The sequence below is a fragment of the Salmo salar genome, chromosome ssa11, assembly GCF_905237065.1.
Source record: "Salmo salar chromosome ssa11, Ssal_v3.1, whole genome shotgun sequence".
NCBI lineage: Eukaryota > Metazoa > Chordata > Actinopteri > Salmoniformes > Salmonidae > Salmo > Salmo salar.
Window position 1 is genome coordinate 31,867,501 of NC_059452.1, and position 22,657 is coordinate 31,890,157.

Below are 22,657 nucleotides of genomic sequence, written 5' to 3' on the forward strand. Positions count from 1 at the left end.
GGTTATTTTCTCTTTCTCTCTCATCCCCCTCCATGTCATCCCTCTCTCCAGGAGACAATGACAGAGCCAGTGCACTATGCAGAGGATGTCCATAAGATGAAGGACTCTGGTGCAATCACTCAGGCTTATCTAGGACTCAAAGAGACCAACAGGTACATCTCTCTTTCTCTCTCTCTCTCGCTTTCTCTCTCTTTTTCTCTTTCGCTCTCCCTCCCCCTATCTCCTTCTCTCTGTATCTCCACTCTCTCTTGCTTTCTCTCTCTCACACATACTCTCTCGCTTTCTCTCCCCCTCTATCTCCTTCTCTCTGTATCTCCACTCTCTCTTGCTTTCTCTCTCTCACACATACTCTCTCGCTTTCTCTCTCACATACTCTCTCGCTTTCTCTCCCCCCCTCTCCTCTCTCTATCTCTCTTCTGCTCTCTCTCTCCGCCTCTATCTCCTTCTCTCTGTATCTCCTTCTCTCCTCTCTCACTTTCTCTTCCGCTTTCCTTCCCCCTCTCACGTTCTCTCTTTTGCTTTCCCTCTCCCTCTTTCTCCTCTCTCTCGCTTTTTCTCTCACTTTCTCTTTCTCTTTTTCTCTTTCTCTCTCGCTTTCCCTCCCCCTATATCTCCTTCTCTCTGTATCTCCTCTCTCCTCGCTTTCTTTCTCTCCCTTTCTCTCTTTTGCTTTCCCCCCCCATCTCCTTCTGTCTGTCACCCCTTCCCTCTTTCCCTTCCTCCCCCCAGAGGTCTACAGAGGACTCATTACAGTACAAGCTCCCCACCAGTATGTCTGATGTACTCCATGTGTACACTCAGTGTGTGGGAGATCTGTATGTGTTTGAGAACTGTGTGTGGGAGATCTGTGTGTGTTTGAGAACTGTGTGTGGGAGATCTGTGTGTGTTTGAGAACTGTGTGTGGGGAGATCTGTGTGTGTTTGAGAACTGTGTGTGGGAGATCTGTGTGTGTTTGAGAACTGTGTGTGGGAGATCTGTGTGTGTTTGAGAACTGTGTGTGGGAGATCTGTGTGTGTTTGAGAACTGTGTGTGGGAGATCTGTATGTGTTTGAGAACTGTGTGTGGGAGATCTGTATGTGTTTGAGAACTGTGTGTGGGAGATCTGTGTGTGTTTGAGAACTGTGTGTGGGAGATCTGTGTGTGTTTGAGAACTGTGTGTGGGAGATCTGTGTGTGTTTGAGAACTGTGTGTGGGAGATCTGTGTGTGTTTGAGAACTGTGTGTGGGAGATCTGTGTGTGTTTGAGAACTGTGTGTGGGAGATCTGTGTGTGTTTGAGAACTGTGTGTGGGAGATCTGTGTGTGTTTGAGAACTGTGTGTGGGAGATCTGTGTGTGTTTGAGAACTGTGTGTGGGAGATCTGTGTGTGTTTGAGAACTGTGTGTGGGAGATCTGTGTGTGTTTGAGAACTGTGTGTGGGAGATCTGTGTGTGTTTGAGAACTGTATGTGTGAACTCCTCTCTCTGTTTTGCGCAGATCTCCCAGGTTCTTGCGTAAACCACTAGAAGCCAATGAGCTCCTTAATCGCCTCAGGTAACCAATCAGATGTGTCCTTTGCATCATGAGGCGGAGCATGCGTGGCCACGCTGACCAATGGGGATTGAGCGGAGGCTTTTTATTGGATCGGATAATATAGTTGATGATGGCTGGCTGATATTGAATCTATATTAATGATATATTATGTAGGTGATAAAACTAGATTTGCTTCTGTAGCAATGAGTCTGCTTGTTTTGCACGCCGGGCGATGCCTAACCTGTACTATACTGTAAGTGGCGAATGCTGCCTGCTAACTAGTATGATGATGACGCTAAGATAGGTTAGCGTCCCTAGCACTGGTCCTCTAACTAGCATGGTGATGAAGCTAAGCTAGGTTAGCCTCCGTAATATTGGTCATCGAACTAGCATGGTAATTAAGCTAAGCTAGGTTAGCCTACATAGCATTGGTAATCTAACTAGCATGTTGAAGCTAAACTAGGTTAGCCTCCGTATGGGTTGAGGGTTAGGCATGAATGATGCACAGACTCTTAATTACTAATCAGCTCCTATGAAATGTCTTCTGCATGGAACCAAACCTGCATCTTTACCAACCGCGTGTTTCCCTGTGTTGTGTTTTGTTAGTTCCATCATGTTGCTACCACCCTGTGTTGTGTTTTGTTAGTTCCATCATGTTGCTACCACCCTGTGTTGTGTTTTGTTAGTTCCATCATGTTGCTACCACCCTGTGTGTTACATTGCATTCAGAATCCTTGTCATTTCAGATTGTGATCATTTTGCTTGTTCTCTACCAGGGGTTGGAACCTAAATTATTTTCCAATTGTTTTGTTCTGAACAGAAACATACATTTTTTTGTTCCGACCAGCAAAATAAAGTTCTGAACTGGTTCGAACCCAACAAAAAGCTAAGATTAATATCATTCCTTTCTGTTCCTTTATAAACCTCTGAAATTAACTTTCTTTTAACATTTAGCTCGACATTAAATTACTTCACCAATCAGTGAGGATATAGCAGGTTGCTATGGAGCGGGCAAGCTATTTACATGCATTGGACAGACGAATGTAGGGCGTTGGATGCGACTGAAATTTTCTGGGTGGGGGTGGAAACATGAAACATGGTAACTATAGTATCGTTAACTAGCACTGAAAAGGTTCATCCATTCCTCTCTAATAAAAAATCTCTCTTCCCTAATTTCTGAATCAGACTTGTAACATCAGTAGGCTACTAGACTATGCTTCAGAGGGGAAGGAGCAGGTAGCCTACACACGCGCACACTGGAATACTTTTCTGTCAGTCAGACACTGGAATACTTTTCTGTCAGGCGGACACTGGAATACTTTTCTGAGTGACAGTGTGAGGGCTATGCATATGCACTTTGTTACGTTTTTTTGTGGGACTAAAAAACAATGTAGTATAGATCACTTTTGTTCTGATTCTGTTCCTTGAAAAAATGTCTTTATATTCCAGTTGTCGGTTCTGTTCCCTGAACTGGTTCCAACCCCTGTTGTAAACACACATTGATTCAGAATAATAAGCACAAGCTGACACACACACACACACACACACACACACACACACACACAGCATGAAACTGCACCACCCCATCTCCCCTAGTCCACCATCACCCCTCCTCCCCTAGTCCACCATCACCCCTCCTCCTCTAGTCCACCATCACCCCTCCTCCCCTAGTCCACCACCACCCCACCTCCTCTAGTCCACCATCACCCCTCCTCCCCTAGTCCACCATCACCCCTCCTCCCCTAGTCCACCATCACCCCTCCTCCCCTAGTCCACCACCACCCCTCCTCCTCTAGTCCACCACCACCCCCACCTCCTCTAGTCCACCACCACCCCACCTCCCCTAGTCCACCACCCCCTCCTCCCCTAGTCCACCACCACCCCACCTCCTCTAGTCCACCACCACCCCACCTCCTCTAGTCCACCATCACCCCTCCTCCCCTTGTCCACCATCACCCCTCCTCCTCTAGTCCACCACCACCCCTCCTCCTCTAGTCTCACCACCACCCCACCTCCTCTAGTCCACCACCACCCCTCCTCCCCTAGTCCACCCAGCCACCCCACCTCCTCTAGTCCACCACCACCCCTCCTCCCTAGTCCACCATCACCCCTCCTCCCCTAGTCCACCATCACCCCTCCTCCCTAGTCCACCACCACCCCTCCTCCTCTAGTCCACCACCACCCCACCTCCTCTAGTCCACCACCACCCCACCTCCTCTAGTCCACCACCACCCCACCTCCTCTAGTCCACCATCACCCCTCCTCCCCTAGTCCACCACCACCCCACCTCCTCTAGTCCACCACCACCCCACCTCCTCTAGTCCACCACCACCCCCACCTCCCCTAGTCCACCACCACCCCACCTCCTCCATCCACCACCCCACCTCCTCTAGTCCACCACCACCCCACCTCCCCTAGTCCACCATCACCCCTCCTCCTCTAGTCCACCACCACCCCACCTCCTCTAGTCCACCACCACCCCACCTCCTCTAGTCCACCACCACCCCACCTCCCCTAGTCCACCACCACCCCACCTCCTCCACCACCACCACCACCTCCTCTAGTCCACCACCACCCCACCTCCCCTAGTCCACCACCACCCCACCTCCTCTAGTCCACCACCACCCCACCTCCTCTAGTCCACCACCACCCCACCTCCTCTAGTCCACCACCACCCCTCCTCCTCTAGTCCACCACCACCCCACCTCCTCTAGTCCACCACCACCCCACCTCCTCTAGTCCACCACCACCCCACCTCCTCTAGTCCACCACCACCCCACCTCCCCTAGTCCACCACCACCCCACCTCCCCTAGTCCACCACCACCCCACCTCCTCTAGTCCACCACCACCCCACCTCCTCTAGTCCACCACCACCCCTCCTCCCCTAGTCCACCACCACCCCACCTCCTCTAGTCCACCACCACCCCACCTCCCCTAGTCCACCACCACCCCACCTCCCCTAGTCCACCACCACCCCACCTCCTCTAGTCCACCACCACCCCACCTCCTCTAGTCCACCACCACCCCACCTCCTCTAGTCCACCACCACCCCACCTCCTCTAGTCCACCACCGCCCCACCTCCTCTAGTCCACCACCACCCCACCTCCTCTAGTCCACCACCACCCCACCTCCTCTAGTCCACCACCACCCCACCTCCTCTAGTCCACCACCACCCCACCTCCTCTAGTCCACCACCACCCCACCTCCTCTAGTCCACCACCACCCCACCTCCTCTAGTCCACCACCACCCCACCTCCCCTAGTCCACCACCACCCCACCTCCTCTAGTCCACCACCACCCCACCTCCTCTAGTCCACCACCACCCCACCTCCTCTAGTCCACCACCACCCCACCTCCTCTAGTCCACCACCACCCCACCTCCTCTAGTCCACCACCACCCATCTCCTCTAGTCCACCACCACCCCACCTCCTCTAGTCCACCACCACCCATCTCCTCTAGTCCACCACCACCCCACCTCCTCTAGTCCACCACCACCCCACCTCCTCTAGTCCACCACCACCCCACCTCCTCTAGTCCACCACCACCCCACCTCCTCTAGTCCACCACCACCCCACCTCCTCTAGTCCACCACCACCCCTCCTCCTCTAGTCCACCACCACCCCACCTCCTCTAGTCCACCACCTCTCCTCTAGTCCACCACCACCCCACCTCCTCTAGTCCACCACCACCCTCCTCCTCTAGTCCACCACCACCCCGCCTCCTCTAGTCCACCACCACCCCACCTCCTCTAGTCCACCACCACCCCACCTCCTCTAGTCCACCACCACCCACCTCCTCTAGTCCACCACCACTCCACCTCCTCTAGTCCACCACCTCCCCACCTCCTCTAGTCCACCACCACCCCACCTCCTCTAGTCCACCACCACCCATCTCCTCTAGTCCACCACCACCCCACCTCCTCTAGTCCACCACCACCCCATCTCCTCTAGTCCACCACCACCCCACCTCCTCTAGTCCACCACCACCCCACCTCCTCTAGTCCACCACCACCCCACCTCCTCTAGTCCACCACCACCCCACCTCCTCTAGTCCACCACCACCCATCTCCTCTAGTCCACCACCACCCCACCTCCTCTAGTCCACCACCACCCCACCTCCTCTAGTCCACCACCACCCCACCTCCTCTAGTCCACCACCACCCCACCTCCTCTAGTCCACCACCACCCCACCTCCTCTAGTCCACCACCACCCATCTCCTCTAGTCCACCACCACCCCACCTCCTCTAGTCCACCACCACCCCACCTCCTCTAGTCCACCACCACCCCACCTCCTCTAGTCCACCACCACCCCACCTCCTCTAGTCCACCACCACCCCACATCCTCTAGTCCACCACCACCCATCCTCCTCTAGTCCACCACCACCCCACCTCCTCTAGTCCACCACCCCACCTCCTCTAGTCCACCACCACCCCACCTCCTATAGTCCACCACCACCCCTCCTCCTCTAGTCCACCACCACCCCACCTCCTCTAGTCCACCACCTCCCCACCTCCTCTAGTCCACCACCACCCCACCTCCTCTAGTCCACCACCACCCATCTCCTCTAGTCCACCACCACCCCACCTCCTCTAGTCCACCACCACCCATCTCCTCTAGTCCACCACCACCCCACCTCCTCTAGTCCACCACCACCCCACCTCCTCTTGTCCACCACCACCCCACCTCCTCTAGTCCACCACCACCCCTCCTCCTCTAGTCCACCACCACCCCACCTCCTCTAGTCCACCACCTCCTCTAGTCCACCACCACCCCACCTCCTATAGTCCACCACCACCCCTCCTCCTCTAGTCCACCACCACCCCACCTCCTCTAGTCCACCACCACCCCTCTTCCTCTAGTCCACCACCACCCCACCTCCTCTAGTCCACCACCACCCATCTCCTCTAGTCCACCACCACCCCACCTCCTCTAGTCCACCACCACCCCACCTCCTCTAGTCCACCACCATCCCACCTCCTCTAGTCCACCACCACCCCACCTCCTCTTGTCCACCACCACCCCACCTCCTCTAGTCCAACACCACCCCTCCTCCTCTAGTCCACCACCACCCCACCTCCTCTAGTCCACCACCTCCTCTAGTCCACCACCACCCCACCTCCTCTAGTCCAACACCACCCCTCCTCCTCTAGTCCACCACCACCCCACCTCCTCTAGTCCACCACCTCCTCTAGTCCACCACCACCCCACCTCCTCTTGTCCAACACCACCCCTCCTCCTCTAGTCCAACACCACCCCCACCTCCTCTAGTCCACCACCACCCCACCTCCTCTAGTCCACCACCACCCCACCTCCTCTAGTCCACCACCACCCCACCTCCTCTAGTCCACCACCACCCCACCTCCTCTAGTCCACCACCACCCATCTCCTCTAGTCCACTACCACCCCACCTCCTCTAGTCCACCACCATCCCACCTCCTCTAGTCCACCACCACCCCACCTCCTTTAGTCCACCACCTCCCCACCTCCTCTAGTCCACCACCTCCCCACCTCCTCTAGTCCACCACCACCCCACCTCCTCTAGTCCACCACCACCCCACCTCCTCTAGTCCACCACCTCCCCACCTCCTCTAGTCCACCACCACCCCACCTCCTCTCGTCCACCACCACCCCACCTCCTCTAGTCCACCACCACCCCACCTCCTCTAGTCCACCACCACCCCACCTCTAGTCCACCACCACCCCACCTCCTCTAGCCCACCACCATCCCACCTCCTCTAGTCCACCACCACCCCACCTCCTCTAGTCCACCACCACCCCACCTCCTCTAGTCCACCACCACCCCACCTCCTCTAGTCCACCACCACCCCACTTCCTCTAGTCCAACACCACCCCTCCTCCTCTAGTCCACCACCACCCCACCTCCTCTAGTCCACCACCACCCCACCTCCTCTAGTCCACCACCACCCATCTCCTCTAGTCCACCACCACCCCACCTCCTCTAGTCCACCACCACCCATCTCCTCTAGTCCACCACCACCCCACCTCCTCTAGTCCACCACCACCCCACCTCCTCTAGTCCACCACCACCCCACCTCCTCTTGTCCACCACCACCCCACCTCCTCTAGTCCAACACCACCCTCCTCCTCTAGTCCACCACCACCCCACCTCCTCTAGTCCACCACCTCCTCTAGTCCACCACCACCCCACCTCCTATAGTCCAACACCACCCCTCCTCCTCTAGTCCACCACCACCCCACCTCCTCTAGTCCACCACCTCCCCTCCTCCTCTAGTCCACCACCACCCCACCTCCTCTAGTCCACCACCACCCATCTCCTCTAGTCCACCACCACCCCACCTCCTCTAGTCCACCACCACCCCACCTCCTCTAGTCCACCACCATCCCACCTCCTCTAGTCCACCACCACCCCACCTCCTCTTGTCCACCACCACCCCACCTCCTCTAGTCCAACACCACCCCTCCTCCTCTAGTCCACCACCACCCCACCTCCTCTAGTCCACCACCTCCTCTAGTCCACCACCACCCCACCTCCTCTAGTCCAACACCACCCCATCTCCTCTAGTCCACCACCACCCCACCTCCTCTAGTCCACCACCTCCTCTAGTCCACCACCACCCCACCTCCTCTAGTCCAACACCACCCTCCTCCTCTAGTCCAACACCACCCCACCTCCTCTAGTCCAACACCACCCCACCTCCTCTAGTCCACCACCACCCCACCTCCTCTAGTCCACCACCACCCCACCTCCTCTAGTCCACCACCACCCCACCTCCTCTAGTCCACCACCACCCCACCTCCTCTAGTCCACCACCACCCATCTCCTCTAGTCCACTACCACCCCACCTCCTCTAGTCCACCACCATCCCACCTCCTCTAGTCCACCACCACCCCACCTCCTCTAGTCCACCACCTCCCCACCTCCTCTAGTCCACCACCACCCCACCTCCTCTAGTCCACCACCACCCCACCTCCTCTAGTCCACCACCTCCCCACCTCCTCTAGTCCACCACCACCCCACCTCCTCTCGTCCACCACCACCCCACCTCCTCTAGTCCACCACCACCCCACCTCCTCTAGTCCACCACCACCCCACCTCTAGTCCACCACCACCCCACCTCCTCTAGTCCACCACCATCCCACCTCCTCTAGTCCACCACCACCCCACCTCCTCTTGTCCACCACCACCCCACCTCCTCTAGTCCAACACCACCCCTCCTCCTCTAGTCCACCACCACCCCACCTCCTCTAGTCCAACACCACCCCTCCTCCTCTAGTCCACCACCACCCCACCTCCTCTAGTCCACCACCACCCCACCTCCTCTAGTCCACCACCACCCCACCTCCTCTAGTCCACCACCATCCCACCTCCTCTAGTCCACCACCACCCCACCTCCTCTTGTCCACCACCACCCCACCTCCTCTTGTCCACCACCACCCCACCTCCTCTAGTCCAACACCACCCCTCCTCCTCTAGTCCACCACCACCCCACCTCCTCTTGTCCACCACCTCCTCTAGTCCACCACCACCCCACCTCCTCTAGTCCAACACCACCCCTCCTCCTCTAGTCCACCACCACCCCACCTCCTCTAGTCCACCACCTCCTCTAGTCCACCACCACCCCACCTCCTCTAGTCCAACACCACCCCTCCTCCTCTAGTCCAACACCACCCCACCTCCTCTAGTCCAACACCACCCCACCTCCTCTAGTCCACCACCACCCCACCTCCTCTAGTCCACCACCACCCCACCTCCTCTAGTCCACCACCACCCCACCTCCTCTAGTCCACCACCACCCCACCTCCTCTAGTCCACTACCACCCCACCTCCTCTAGTCCACCACCATCCCACCTCCTCTAGTCCACCACCACCCCACCTCCTCTAGTCCACCACCTCCCCACCTCCTCTAGTCCACCACCACCCCACCTCCTCTAGTCCACCACCACCCCACCTCCTCTAGTCCACCACCTCCCCACCTCCTCTCGTCCACCACCACCCCCACCTCATCTCGTCCACCACCACCCCACCTCCTCTAGTCCACCACCACCCCACCTCCTCTAGTCCACCACCACCCCACCTCTAGTCCACCACCACCCCACCTCCTCTAGCCCACCACCATCCCACCTCCTCTTGTCCACCACCACCCCACCTCCTCTTGTCCACCACCACCCAACCTCCTCTAGTCCAACACCACCCCTCCTCCTCTAGTCCACCACCACCCCACCTCCTCTAGTCCACCACCACCCATCTCCTCTAGTCCACCACCACCCCACCTCCTCTAGTCCACCACCACCCCACCTCCTCTTGTCCACCACCACCCCACCTCCTCTAGTCCAACACCACCCTCCTCCTCTAGTCCACCACCACCCCACCTCCTCTAGTCCAACACCACCCCTCCTCCTCTAGTCCACCACCACCCCACCTCCTCTAGTCCACCACCACCCCACCTCCTCTAGTCCACCACCTCCCCACCTCCTCTAGTCCACCACCATCCCACCTCCTCTAGTCCACCACCTCCCCACCTCCTCTAGTCCACCACCACCCCACCTCCTCTAGTCCACCACCACCCATCTCCTCTAGTCCACCACCACCCCACCTCCTCGAGTCCACCACCATCCCACCTCCTCTAGTCCACCACCACCCCACCTCCTCTTGTCCACCACCACCCCACCTCCTCTAGTCCAACACCACCCCTCCTCCTCTAGTCCACCACCACCCCACCTCCTCTAGTCCACCACCTCCCCACCTCCTCTAGTCCACCACCACCCCACCTCCTCTATTCCAACACCACCCCTCCTCCTCTAGTCCACCACCACCCCACCTCCTCTAGTCCACCTCCCCACCTCCTCTAGTCCACCACCACCCCACCTCCTCTAGTCCACCACCACCCATCTCCTCTAGTCCACCACCACCCCACCTCCTCGAGTCCACCACCATCCCACCTCCTCTAGTCCACCACCACCCCACCTCCTCTTGTCCACCACCACCCCACCTCCTCTAGTCCAACACCACCCCTCCTCCTCTAGTCCACCACCACCCCACCTCCTCTAGTCCACCACCTCCCCACCTCCTCTAGTCCACCACCACCCCACCTCCTCTATTCCAACACCACCCCTCCTCCTCTAGTCCACCACCACCCCACCTCCTCTAGTCCACCTCCCCACCTCCTCTAGTCCACCACCACCCCACCTCCTCTAGTCCACCACCACCCCACCTCCTCTAGTCCACCACCACCCCACCTCCTCTAGTCCACCACCACCCCACCTCCTCTAGTCCACCACCACCCCACCTCCTCTAGTCCACCACCACCCCACCTCCTCTAGTCCACCACCACCCCACCTCCTCTAGTCCACCACCACCCCACCTCCTCTAGTCCACCACCACCCCACCTCCTCTAGTCCACCACCACCCCACCTCCTCTTGTCCACCACCACCCCACCTCCTCTAGTCCAACACCACCCCCTCCTCCTCTAGTCCACCACCACCCCACCTCCTCTGGTCCACCACCACCCCACCTCCTCTGGTCCTCCACCACCCCACCTCCTCTGGTCCTCCACCACCCCACCTCCTCTGGTCCTCCACCACCCCACCTCCTCTAGTCCACCACCACCCCACCTCCTCTAGTCCACCACCACCCCACCTCCTCTTGTCTACCACCACCCCACCTCCTCTAGTCCAACACCACCCCTCCTCCTCTAGTCCACCACCACCCCACCTCCTCTAGTCCACCACCTCCCCCACCTCCTCTAGTCCACCACCACCCCACCTCCTCTAGTCCACCACCACCCATCTGCTCTAGTCCACCACCACCCCACCTCCTCTAGTCCACCACCACCCATCTCCTCTAGTCCACCACCACCCCACCTCCTCTAGTCCACCACCTCCCCACCTCCTCTAGTCCACCACCACCCCACCTCCTCTAGTCCACCACCACCCCACCTCCTCTGGTCCACCATCACCCCACCTCCTCTGGTCCTCCACCACCCCACCTCCTCTGGTCCTCCACCACCCCTCCTCCTCTAGTCCACCACCACCCCACCTCCTCTAGTCCACCACCTCCTCTAGTCCACCACCACCCCACCTCCTCTAGTCCACCACCACCCCTCCTCCTCTAGTCCAACACCACCCCTCCTCCTCTAGTCCACCACCACCCCACCTCCTCTAGTCCACCACCTCCCCACCTCTTCTAGTCCACCACCACCCCGCCTCCTCTAGTCCACCACCACCCCGCCTCCTCTAGTCCACCACCACTCCTCCTCCTCTAGTCCACCACCACCCTGCCTCCTCTAGTCCTCCACCACCCCGCCTCCTCTAGTCCATCCCCACCCATCTCCTCTAGTCCACCACCACCCCACCACCTCTAGTCCACCACCACCCCACCTCCTCTAGTCCACCACCTCCCCACCTCCTCTAGTCCACCACCACCCCACCTCCTCTAGTCCACCACCACCCCACCTCCTCTAGTCCACCACCACCCCACCTCCTCTAGTCCACCACCACCCCACCTCCTCTAGTCCACCACCACCCCACCTCCTCTAGTCCACCACCTCCCCACCTCCTCTAGTCCACCACCACCCCACCTCCTCTAGTCCACCACCTCCCCACCTCCTCTAGTCCACCACCACCCCACCTCCTCTAGTCCACCACCACCCCACCTCCTCTAGTCCACCACCACCCCACCTCCTCTAGTCCACCACCACCCCACCTCCTCTAGTCCACCACCACCCCATCTCCTCTAGTCCACCACCACCCCACCTCCTCTAGTCCACCACCACCCCACCTCCTCTAGTCCACCACCACCCCACCTCCTCTTGTCCACCACCACCCCATCTCCTCTTGTCCACCACCACCCCACCTCCTCTAGTCCAACACCACCCCTCCTCCTCTAGTCCACCACCACCCCACCTCCTCTAGTCCACCACCTCCCCCACCTCCTCTAGTCCACCACCACCCCACCTCCTCTACTCCACCACCACCCATCTCCTCTAGTCCACTACCACCCCACCTCCTCTAGTCCACCACCACCCATCTCCTCTAGTCCACTACCACCCCATCTCCTCTAGTCCACTACCACCCCACCTCCTCTAGTCCACAACCTCCCCACCTCCTCTAGTCCACCACCACCCCACCTCCTCTAGTCCACCACCACCCATCTCCTCCAGTCCACCACCACCCCACCTCCTCTAGTCTACCACCACCCCACCTCCTCTAGTCCACCACCACCCCACCTCCTCTAGTCCACCACCACCTCACCTCCTCTAGTCCTCCACCACCCCACCTCCTCTAGTCCACCACCACCCATCTGCTCTAGTCCACCACCACCCCACCTCCTCTAGTCCACCACCACCCATCTCCTCTAGTCCACCACCACCCCACCTCCTCTAGTCCACCACCATCCCACCTCCTCTAGTCCACCACCATCCCACCTCCTCTAGTCCAACACCACCCCACCTCCTCTAGTCCACCACCACCCATCTCCTCTAGTCCACCACCACCCCACCTCCTCTAGTCCACCACCATCCCACCTCCTCTAGTCCACCACCACCCCACCTCCTCTTGTCCACCACCACCCCACCTCCTCTAGTCCAACACCACCCCTCCTCCTCTAGTCCACCACCACCCCACCTCCTCTAGTCCACCACCACCCCACCTCCTCTAGTCCACCACCACCCCACTTCCTCTAGTCCAACACCACCCCTCCTCCTCTAGTCCACCACCACCCCACCTCCTCTAGTCCACCACCATCCCACCTCCTCTTGTCCACCACCACCCCACCTCCTCTTGTCCACCACCACCCCACCTCCTCTAGTCCAACACCACCCCTCCTCCTCTAGTCCAACACCACCCCTCCTCCTCTAGTCCACCACCACCCCACCTCCTCTAGTCCACCACCTCCCCACCTCCTCTAGTCCACCACCACCCCACCTCCTCTAGTCCACCACCACCCATCTCCTCTAGTCCACCACCACCCATCTCCTCTAGTCCACTACCACCCCACCTCCTCTAGTCCACTACCACCCCATCTCCTCTAGTCCACTACCACCCCACCTCCTCTAGTCCACCACCTCCCCACCTCCTCTAGTCCACCACCACCCCACCTCCTCTAGTCCACCACCACCCCACCTCCTCTAGTCCACCACCACCCCACCTCCTCTAGTCCACCACCACCCCACCTCCTCTAGTCCACCACCACCCCACCTCCTCTAGTCCACCACCACCCCACCTCCTCTAGTCCACCACCACCCCACCTCCTCTAGTCCACCACCACCCCACCTCCTCTAGTCCACCACCACCCCATCTCCTCTTGTCCACCACCACCCCACCTCCTCTAGTCCACCACCACCCCACCTCCTCTTGTCCACCACCACCCCACCTCCTCTAGTCCACCACCACCCCACCTCCTCTAGTCCACCACCATCCCACCTCCTCTTGTCCACCACCACCCCACCTCCTCTTGTCCACCACCACCCCACCTCCTCTAGTCCAACACCACCCCTCCTCCTCTATTCCACCACCTCCCCACCTCCTCTAGTCCACCACCTCCCCACCTCCTCTAGTCCACCACCACCCCACCTCCTCTATTCCAACACCACCCCTCCTCCTCTAGTCCACCACCACCCCACCTCCTCTAGTCCACCACCTCCCCACCTCCTCTAGTCCACCACCACCCCACCTCCTCTAGTCCACCACCACCCATCTCCTCTAGTCCACCACCACCCCACCTCCTCTAGTCCACCACCTCCACACCCCTCTATCCACCACCACCCCACCTCCTCTAGTCCACCACCTCCCCACCTCCTCTGTCCACCACCACCCCACCTCCTCTAGTCCACCACCACCCATCTCCTCTAGTCCACCACCACCCCACCTCCTCTAGTCCACCACCTCCCCACCTCCTCTGTCCACCACCACTCCACCTCCTCTAGTCCACCACCTCCCCACCTCCTCTGTCCACCACCACCCCACCTCCTCTAGTGTACCACCACCCCACCTCCTCTAGTCCACCACCACCCCATCACCTCTAGTCCACCACCCCAACTCCTCTAGTCCACCACCACCCATCTCCTCTAGTCCACCATCATCCCTCATCCCCCTCTTTGTTTATCCTTTTTTCTGTTCCCTTTCTTTCCTTTGTGTTTGTTTGTTAGATCCCCCACTGCTGACTTCCATAGGCTGAATGAGGACGGAGAGCTGTGGCTGGTATATGAAGGGTTAAAGGAGACCAACAGGTTAACCGTGTGTGTGTGTGTGTGTGTGTGTGTGTGGACCGGGGGTGGTGTGGGGCTGTTTGCTCTTCCTCCCTCCATCCCATATTTTCTCCTTCACGCTTCCCCAACCTCCTATAGTAGTTGAAGAATGATTCTCTTCTTCTCTCTCCATCCCCTCCTCTCAGACTGTTGGAGGGCCAGATGCAGCAGCAGAGGCGTAGCTATGACAACGAGGTGGAGGTGTTGCGAGGGGAGTTACAGAGTGTTAAAGAGGAGAATAACCGTCAACAACAGCTGCTAGCCCAGAACCTGCAGCTCCCACCAGAGGCACGCATAGAGGCTAGTCTACAGCATGAGATCACACGACTCACCAACGAAAACCTGGTACGTTACACACTTACACACACATATATACACACACGTATACACTCACACATACACGGAGTGTACAAAACATTAAGGACACCTGCTCTTTCCATGACACAGACTGACCAGCTGAATCCAGGTGAAAGCTATGATCCCTTATTGATGTCACCTGTTAAATCCACTTCAATCATTGTAGATGAAGGGGAGGAGACAGGTTAAAGAAGGATTTGCAAGACTTTAGACAATCGATACATGGATTGTGTGTGCACCATTCAGAGGGTGAATGGGTGAGACAAAATATTTAAGTGCCTTTGAACAAGGTATGGTAGTAGGTGTCAGGTGCACCAGTTTGTGTCAAGAACTGCAATGCTGCTGGGTTTTTCATGCTCAACAGTTTCCCGTGTATATCAAGAATGGTTCACCACCCAAGGGACATCCAGCCAACTTGACACAACTGTGGGAACCATTGTAGTCAACATGGGCCACCATCCCTGTGGAATGCTTTTGACACCTAACACATTAAGGCTGTTCTGAGGGGAAAAGGGGAGGGGCAACTCAATGTTAGGAAGGTGTCCTTCCTGTTTTGTACACCCAGTGTATACACACGCTTACAAACATGCAAACGTGTACACACATGCAGTCACACACACATGCACACACACATTTTAAAACACAAATTGTAATACTTTTATGAAATTATTTAAGCGTTCAAAAGGTCATAGATGAATGAAAAAACAGATACATATTCAGACCAGATCACCAAGACAACCTGCTGCCATCAACCAGCACTTCCCTTATTGGTCGCTAGTGTTACTGTGATACTTACTGTTTTACTGAGGGGGTGTGTGTCCGACACCACCCTGATGTGTGTGTGTGTGTCCCGTGAGAACACCCTCTGATGTGTGTGTCCCGTGAGAACACCCTCTGATGTGTGTGTCCTGTGAGAACACCCTCTGGTGTGTGTGTCCTGTGAGAACACCCTCTGATGTGTGTATCCTGTGAGAACACCCTCTGATGTGTGTGTGTCCTGTGAGAACACCCTCTGATGTGTGTGTATCCTGTGAGAACACCCTCTGGTGTGTGTGTCCTGTGAGAACACCCTCTGATGTGTGTGTGTCCTGTGAGAACACCCTCTGATGTGTGTGTGTTCTGTGAGAACACCCTCTGATGTGTGTGTGTTCTGTGAGAACACCCTCTGATGTGTGTGTGTCCTGTGAGAACACCCTCTGATGTGTGTGTGTCCTGTGAGAACACCCTCTGATGTGTGTGTCCTGTGAGAACACCCTCTGATGTGTGTGTCCTGTGAGAACACCCTCTGATGTGTGTGTGTCCTGTGAGAACACCCTCTGATGTGTGTGTGTCCTGTGAGAACACCCTCTGATGTGTGTGTGTCCTGTGAGAACACCCTCTGATGTGTGTGTGTCCTGTGAGAACACCCTCTGATGTGTGTGTGTCCTGTGAGAACACCCTCTGATGTGTGTGTGTCCTGTGAGAACACCCTCTGATGTGTGTGTGTCCTGTGAGAACACCCTCTGATGTGTGTGTGTCCTGTGAGAACACCCTCTGATGTGTGTATCCTGTGAGAACACCCTCTGATGTGTGTGTGTGTCCTGTGAGAACACCCTCTGATGTGTGTGTCCTGTGAGAACACCCTCTGATGTGTGTGTTCCTGTGAGAACACCCTCTGATGTGTGTGTGTCCTGTGAGAACACCCTCTGATGTGTGTGTGTCCTGTGAGAACACCCTCTGATGTGTGTGTGTCCTGTGAGAACACCCTCTGATGTGTGTGTCCTGTGAGAACACCCTCTGATGTGTGTGTGTCCTGTGAGAACACCCTCTGATGTGTGTGTGTCCTGTGAGAACACCCTCTGATGTGTGTGTGTCCTGTGAGAACACCCTCTGATGTGTGTGTGTTCTGTGAGAACACCCTCTGATGTGTGTGTGTGTCCTGTGAGAACACCCTCTGATGTGTGTGTGTTCTGTGAGAACACCCTCTGATGTGTGTGTGTTCTGTGAGAACACCCTCTGATGTGTGTGTGTCCTGTGAGAACACCCTCTGATGTGTGTGTGTCCTGTGAGAACACCCTCTGATGTGTGTGGATGTCACCTAACAGGAGATGCTGAGGACTGAGGATCCAACAGCATATCGCAGCGCCAAAGTCAACATATTACGACGGATGGTTGTATGTCGAGTCTAAGGACATTGTGTGTGTTTCTCTGCACGTGTGTGACCACTAACAAAGTTTGGTGTGTGTCAGATTTCTACTTTAACTCTGTTAACCCACAACAGACAAATCCAGCAGAGCACCTCTTCTCTCTAACTCACACAGGAGGTCAATGTGTTAAACCCAGCACCTCTTCTCTCTGTTAACATACAGCCAGGCCTTGTTTCAAATTAGCACCCCCCCTCTCTCTAACCCCACAGAGGACCAAATAAGTACCCCTGTTTTAAATCAACCCCCTCTCTCTCTCCAACCCACTGGGTAAGGGAGCCTGTTTTTTTTTGTCTGAACTTTGACCATTGTCAGCTTCCTGTTTGACCACTGATCCCTTGGCTTTGATAAACTGATCGACTATTGCCAACCTCACCTCTCTCTCTCTCTCTCTCTCTCTCTCTCTCTCTCTCTCTCTCTCTCAGGACCTCATGGAACAGCTGGAGAAGCAGGATAAAACTATCCGTAAGCTTAAGAAACAGCTGAAGGTGTTCTCGAAGAAGATTGGAGAAATGGGAGGTAAGGAAGGAGACGTACCTGACCGTCTTTGTAGATGGGTGTCTGTTGGACCTGAATTTGTGTTATCTGACCGTGTGTGTGTGTGTGTGTGTGTGTGTGTGTGTGTGTGTGTGTAGCTGGCCATGTTGAGACTATATCTCCGGGTCAGATGGTTGAAGAGACGGTCCGTCCGGTGAACATTCCTCGTCGCGAGAAAGACTTCCAGGGAATGTTGGAGTACAAGAAGGAGGATGAGCTGAAACTGGTTAAGAACCTCATACTGGGTATGTAACCTCTACTGACCTATAACCCTGACCTCTAACCATTCTCAATCTTGCACTCTCTTTTAACTCTCTCACCACCTCTCTCTCTCACCACCTCTCTCTCTCTCTCTCTTACCACCTCTCTCTCTCTCTCTCTTACCACCTCTCTCTCTCTCTCTCTTACCACCTCTCTCTCTCTTTCTCTCTTTCTCTCTTACCACCTCTCTCTCTCTCTTACCACCTCTCTCTCTCTTTCTCTCTTACCACCTCTCTCTCTCTTTCTCTCTTACCACCTCTCTCTCTCTCTTACCACCTCTCTCTCTCTCTCTCTCTTACCAACTCTCTCTCTCTTTCTCTCTTACCACATCTCTCTCTTTCTCTCTTACCACATCTCTCTCTTTCACTCTTACCACCTCTCTCTCTCTTTCTCTCTTACCACCTCTCTCTCTTTCTCTCTTACCACCTCTCTCTCTTTCTCTCTTACCACCTCTCTCTCTTTCTCTCTTACCACCTCTCTCTCTCTCTTACCACCTCTCTCTCTCTCTCTCTCTCGCTTACCACATCTCTCTCTCTTTCTCTCTTACCACCTCTCTCTCTCTTACCACATCTCTCTCTCTTTCTCTCTTACCAACTCTCTCTCTCTTACCACCTCTCTCTCTCTTTCTCTCTTACCACCTCTCTCTCTCTTACCACCTCTCTCTCTCTTACCACCTCTCTCTCTCTTACCACCTCTCTCTCTCTTTCTCTCTTACCACCTCTCTCTCTCTTACCACCTCTCGCTCTCTTTCTCTCTTACCACCTCTCTTTCTCTCACCACCTCTCTTTCTCTCACCACCTCTCTCTCTCTTACCACCTCTCTCTCTCTCTCTTACATCTCTCTCTCTCTCTCTCTTACATCTCTCTCTCTCTCTCTCTTACATCTCTCTCTCTCTCTTACCATCTCTCTCTTTCTTTCTTACCACCTCTCTCTCTCTTTCTCTCTTACCACCTCTCTCTCTCTCTCTCTCTTACCACATCTCTCTCTTTCTCTCTTACCACCTCTCTCTCTCTCTCTTACCACATCTCTCTCTCTTTCTCTCTTACCACCTCTCTCTCTTTCTCTCTTACCACCTCTCTCTCTCTCTTACCACATCTCTCTCTCTTACCATCTCTCTCTCTCTTTCTCTCTTACCACCTCTCTCTCTCTTACCACCTCTCTCTCTCTTACCACATCTCTCTCTCTTTCTCTCTTACCACCTCTCTCTCTCTTTCTCTCTTACCACCTCTCTCTCTCTTACCACCTCTCTCTCTCTTACCACCTCTCGCTCTCTTTCTCTCTTACCACCTCTCTCTCACCATCTCTCTCTCTCACCACCTCTCTTTCTCTCACCACCTCTCATTCTCTCACCACCTCTCTCTCTCTCTCTTACATCTCTCTCTCTCTTACATCTCTCTCTCTCTCTCTCTTACATCTCTCTCTCTCTCTCTTACCACTTCTCTCTTACCACCTCTCTCTCTCTCACCACCTCTCTCTCTCTCACCACCTCTCTCTCTCTCACCACCTCTCTTTCTCTCACCACCTCTCTTTCTCTCACCACCTCTCTCTCTCTCTTACCACCTCTCTCTCTCTCTGTTACATCTCTCTCTCTCTCTCTTACATCTCTCTCTCTCTCTCTTACCACCTCTCTCTCTCTCTCTTACCACCTCTCTCTCACCACCTCTACCTCTCTCTCACCACCTCTCTCTCACCACCTCTACCTCTCTCTCTACCTCTCTCACCACCTCTCTCTCTCTCTCTCTCTCTCTCACCACCTCTCTCTCTCTCTCTCTCTCTCTCTCTCTCACCACCTCTCTCTCTCTCTCTCTCTCTCTCTCTCTCTCACCACCTCTCTCTCTCTCTCTCTCACCACCTCTCTCTCTCCACCACCCCTCTCTCTCTCCACCCTCTCTCTCTACCTCTCTCTACCTTTCTTTATCTACCTCTCTCTCTACCTTTCTTACTCTACCCCTCTCTCTCTACCTTTCTTACTCTACCCCTCTCTCTCTACCTTTCTTTCTCTACCTCTCTCTCTACCTCTCTCTCTCTACCTCTCTCTCTCTCTCTACCTTTCTTTCTCTACCTTTCTTTCTCTACCTCTCTCTTTCTACCTCTCTACCTTTCTTTCTCTACCTCTCTCTCTACCTTTCTTTCTCTACCTCTCTCTCTACCTCTCTCTCTCTACCTCTCTCTCTCTCTACCTCTCTCTCTCTACCTCTCTCTCTCTACCTCTCTCTCTCTACCTCTCTCTCTCTACCTCTCTCTCTCTACCTATCTTTCTCTACCTCTCTCTCTCTCTCTACCTTTCTTTCTCTACCTCTCTCTCTCTCTCTCTCTACCTCTCTCTCTCTCTACCTCCCTCTCTCTCTACCTTTCTTTCTCTACCCCTCTCTCTCTACCTTTCTTTCTCTACCTGTCTCTCTCTACCTCTCTCTCTACCTTTCTTTCTCTACCCCTCTCTCTCTACCTTTCTTTCTCTACCTTTCTTTCTCTACCTCTCTCTCTCTACCTTTCTTACTCTACCCCTCTCTCTCTACCTTTCTTTCTCTACCTCTCTCTCTCTACCTTTCTTTCTCTACCCCTCTCTCTCTACCTTTGTTTCTCTACCTCTCTCTCTCTACCTTTCTTTCTCTACCTCTCTCTCTCTACCTTTCTTTCTCTACCCCTCTCTCTCTACCTTTCTTTCTCTACCCCTCTCTCTCTACCTTTCTTTCTCTACCCCTCTCTCTCTACCTTTCTTTCTCTACCTTTCTTTCTCTACCTCTACCTCTCTATGAGTGTTAGAGAGAAGTTTTTCTGTTTATACATAGATAATCCAATAGTCTATTGTAACAGTGAATATCTGTAACAGAGTTGAAGCCTCGTGGTGTAGCGGTGAATCTGATCCCAGGCCTGCCAGCCTACATCCTGTTCATGTGTCTGAGGCATGCTGACTATGTCAACGATGACCAGAAGGTCAGAACGCTGCTCACATCCACCATCAACAGCATCAAGAAGATACTCAAGGTGCGCAGGGCTCTGGTTTAAAGTAGTGCACTATATAGGGTATAGGAAGGATGTAATGTGGGGCGCACACCCTATGATGTCAGTAAAACTACATTAAGTTGCTCCTATATTTGTGTAGTAACACTGTAATTACACTAGTATCTATATTGTCATTTTATCTCTGTCAGAAACGGGGGGATGACTTTGAGACGGTCTCTTTCTGGCTGTCCAACACCTGCCGCTTCCTACACTGTCTCAAACAGTACAGCGGAGATGAGGTGAGACCGGACCCAGCACACACACACACACACACACACACACACACACACACACACACACACACACACACACACACACAGACAGTCTGAAACGGTACAGCGGAGGTCAGGTACACCCCAAAACACAGACACACTTTATTCTTGCGATGCTCCAACTTGTGTGTTTGTATCTGTTTCTCTCTTCCTCCTCCTCTCTGTTCCTGCAGTCGTTTATGAAGCACAACACTCCTAAGCAGAATGATCACTGCCTGTCTAACTTTGACCTGGCTGAGTACCGTCAGGTCCTCAGTGACCTGGCCATTCAGATCTACCAGCAGCTCATCAAATGCATGGAGAGCATCCTACAGCCCATGATTGGTGAGTACACCACTGTGTGTGTTTTTATTGAACCTTTATTTAACTAGGCAAGTCAGTTAAGAACAAATTCTTATTTACAATGACGTCCAAACCCGGACGACGCTGGGCCAATTGTTCGCCGCCCTGTGGGACTCCCAATCACGACCAGATGTGATACAGCCTGGATTCGAACCAGGGAATGTAGTGAAGCTTCTTGCACTGAGATGCAGGGCCTTAGACCGCTGCCCCACTCAGTGGTGTGTGTGTGTGTGTGTGTGTGTGTGTGTGTGTGTGTGTGTGTGTGTGTGTGTGTGTGTGTGTGTGTGTGTGTGTGTGTGTGTGTGTGTGTGTGTGTGTGTGTGTGTGTGTGTGTGTGTGTGTGTGTGTGTGTGTGTGTGTGTGTGTGAGACACAGTCACTCTCTGACCGCTCCTCTGCTCTCCAGTCTCTGGTATGTTGGAGCATGAGACCATCCAGGGTGTGTCGGGGGTTAAGCCAACCGGTCTGCGTAAACGGACATCGAGCATCGCTGACGAGGGAACCTACACGCTGGAATCCATCTTACGCCAGCTCAGCGCTTTCCACTCCACCATGTGTCAGCACGGCACCGACCCTGAACTCATCAAACAGGTCTGTGTGTGTGTGTTCCTACCCTGACCATTGGTTTTGTTCTGACCCCAGGTTGTGTTCTGACCCCAGGTTGTGTTCTGATCCCAGTTTGTGTTCTGACCCCAGGTTGTGTTCTGACTCCAGGTTGTGTTCTGACCCCAGGTTGTGTTCTGACCCCAGGTTGTGTTCTGACCCGTGGTTGTGTTCTGACTCGAGGTTGTGTTCTGGCCCCAGGTTGTGTTCTGACCCCAGGTTGTGTTCTGACCCGTGGTTGTGTTCTGACCCCTGGTTGTGTTCTGACCCGTGGTTGTGTTCTGGCCCCTGGTTGTGTTCTGACCCCAGGTTGTGTTCTGACCCCAGGTTGTGTTCTGGCCCCAGGTTGTGTTCTGGTC

General features: G+C 55.2%; 1 protein-coding gene across 13 annotated transcripts in view; it reads left to right on the plus strand.

Moving 5' to 3' along the window:
- The window catches only part of LOC106595398 (unconventional myosin-Va), a 98,759-nt gene that overhangs the window by 69,543 nt on the left and 6,559 nt on the right, over positions 1-22,657 (plus strand). For 7 of the 13 annotated variants that reach the window (XR_006757556.1, XR_006757555.1, XM_045689353.1 and 4 more), the window contains 11 exons: positions 52-152; positions 1,475-1,531; positions 14,643-14,723; positions 14,888-15,086; positions 17,183-17,251; positions 17,707-17,800; positions 17,917-18,063; positions 20,910-21,064; positions 21,232-21,321; positions 21,528-21,678; positions 22,102-22,286. Coding sequence is in view for 11 of the 13 variants with exons in the window: in XM_045689353.1 (XP_045545309.1) it covers positions 52-152; positions 1,475-1,531; positions 14,643-14,723; positions 14,888-15,086; positions 17,183-17,251; positions 17,707-17,800; positions 17,917-18,063; positions 20,910-21,064; positions 21,232-21,321; positions 21,528-21,678; positions 22,102-22,286 (1,329 nt within the window). In the remaining 2 variants the exon portion in view is untranslated. The remainder of the gene's footprint in view (positions 1-51; positions 153-1,474; positions 1,532-14,642; positions 14,724-14,887; positions 15,087-17,182; positions 17,252-17,706; positions 17,801-17,916; positions 18,064-20,909; positions 21,065-21,231; positions 21,322-21,527; positions 21,679-22,101; positions 22,287-22,657) is intronic. The other 6 variants (XM_045689358.1, XM_045689363.1, XM_045689359.1 and 3 more) reach the window with 3 other exon arrangements.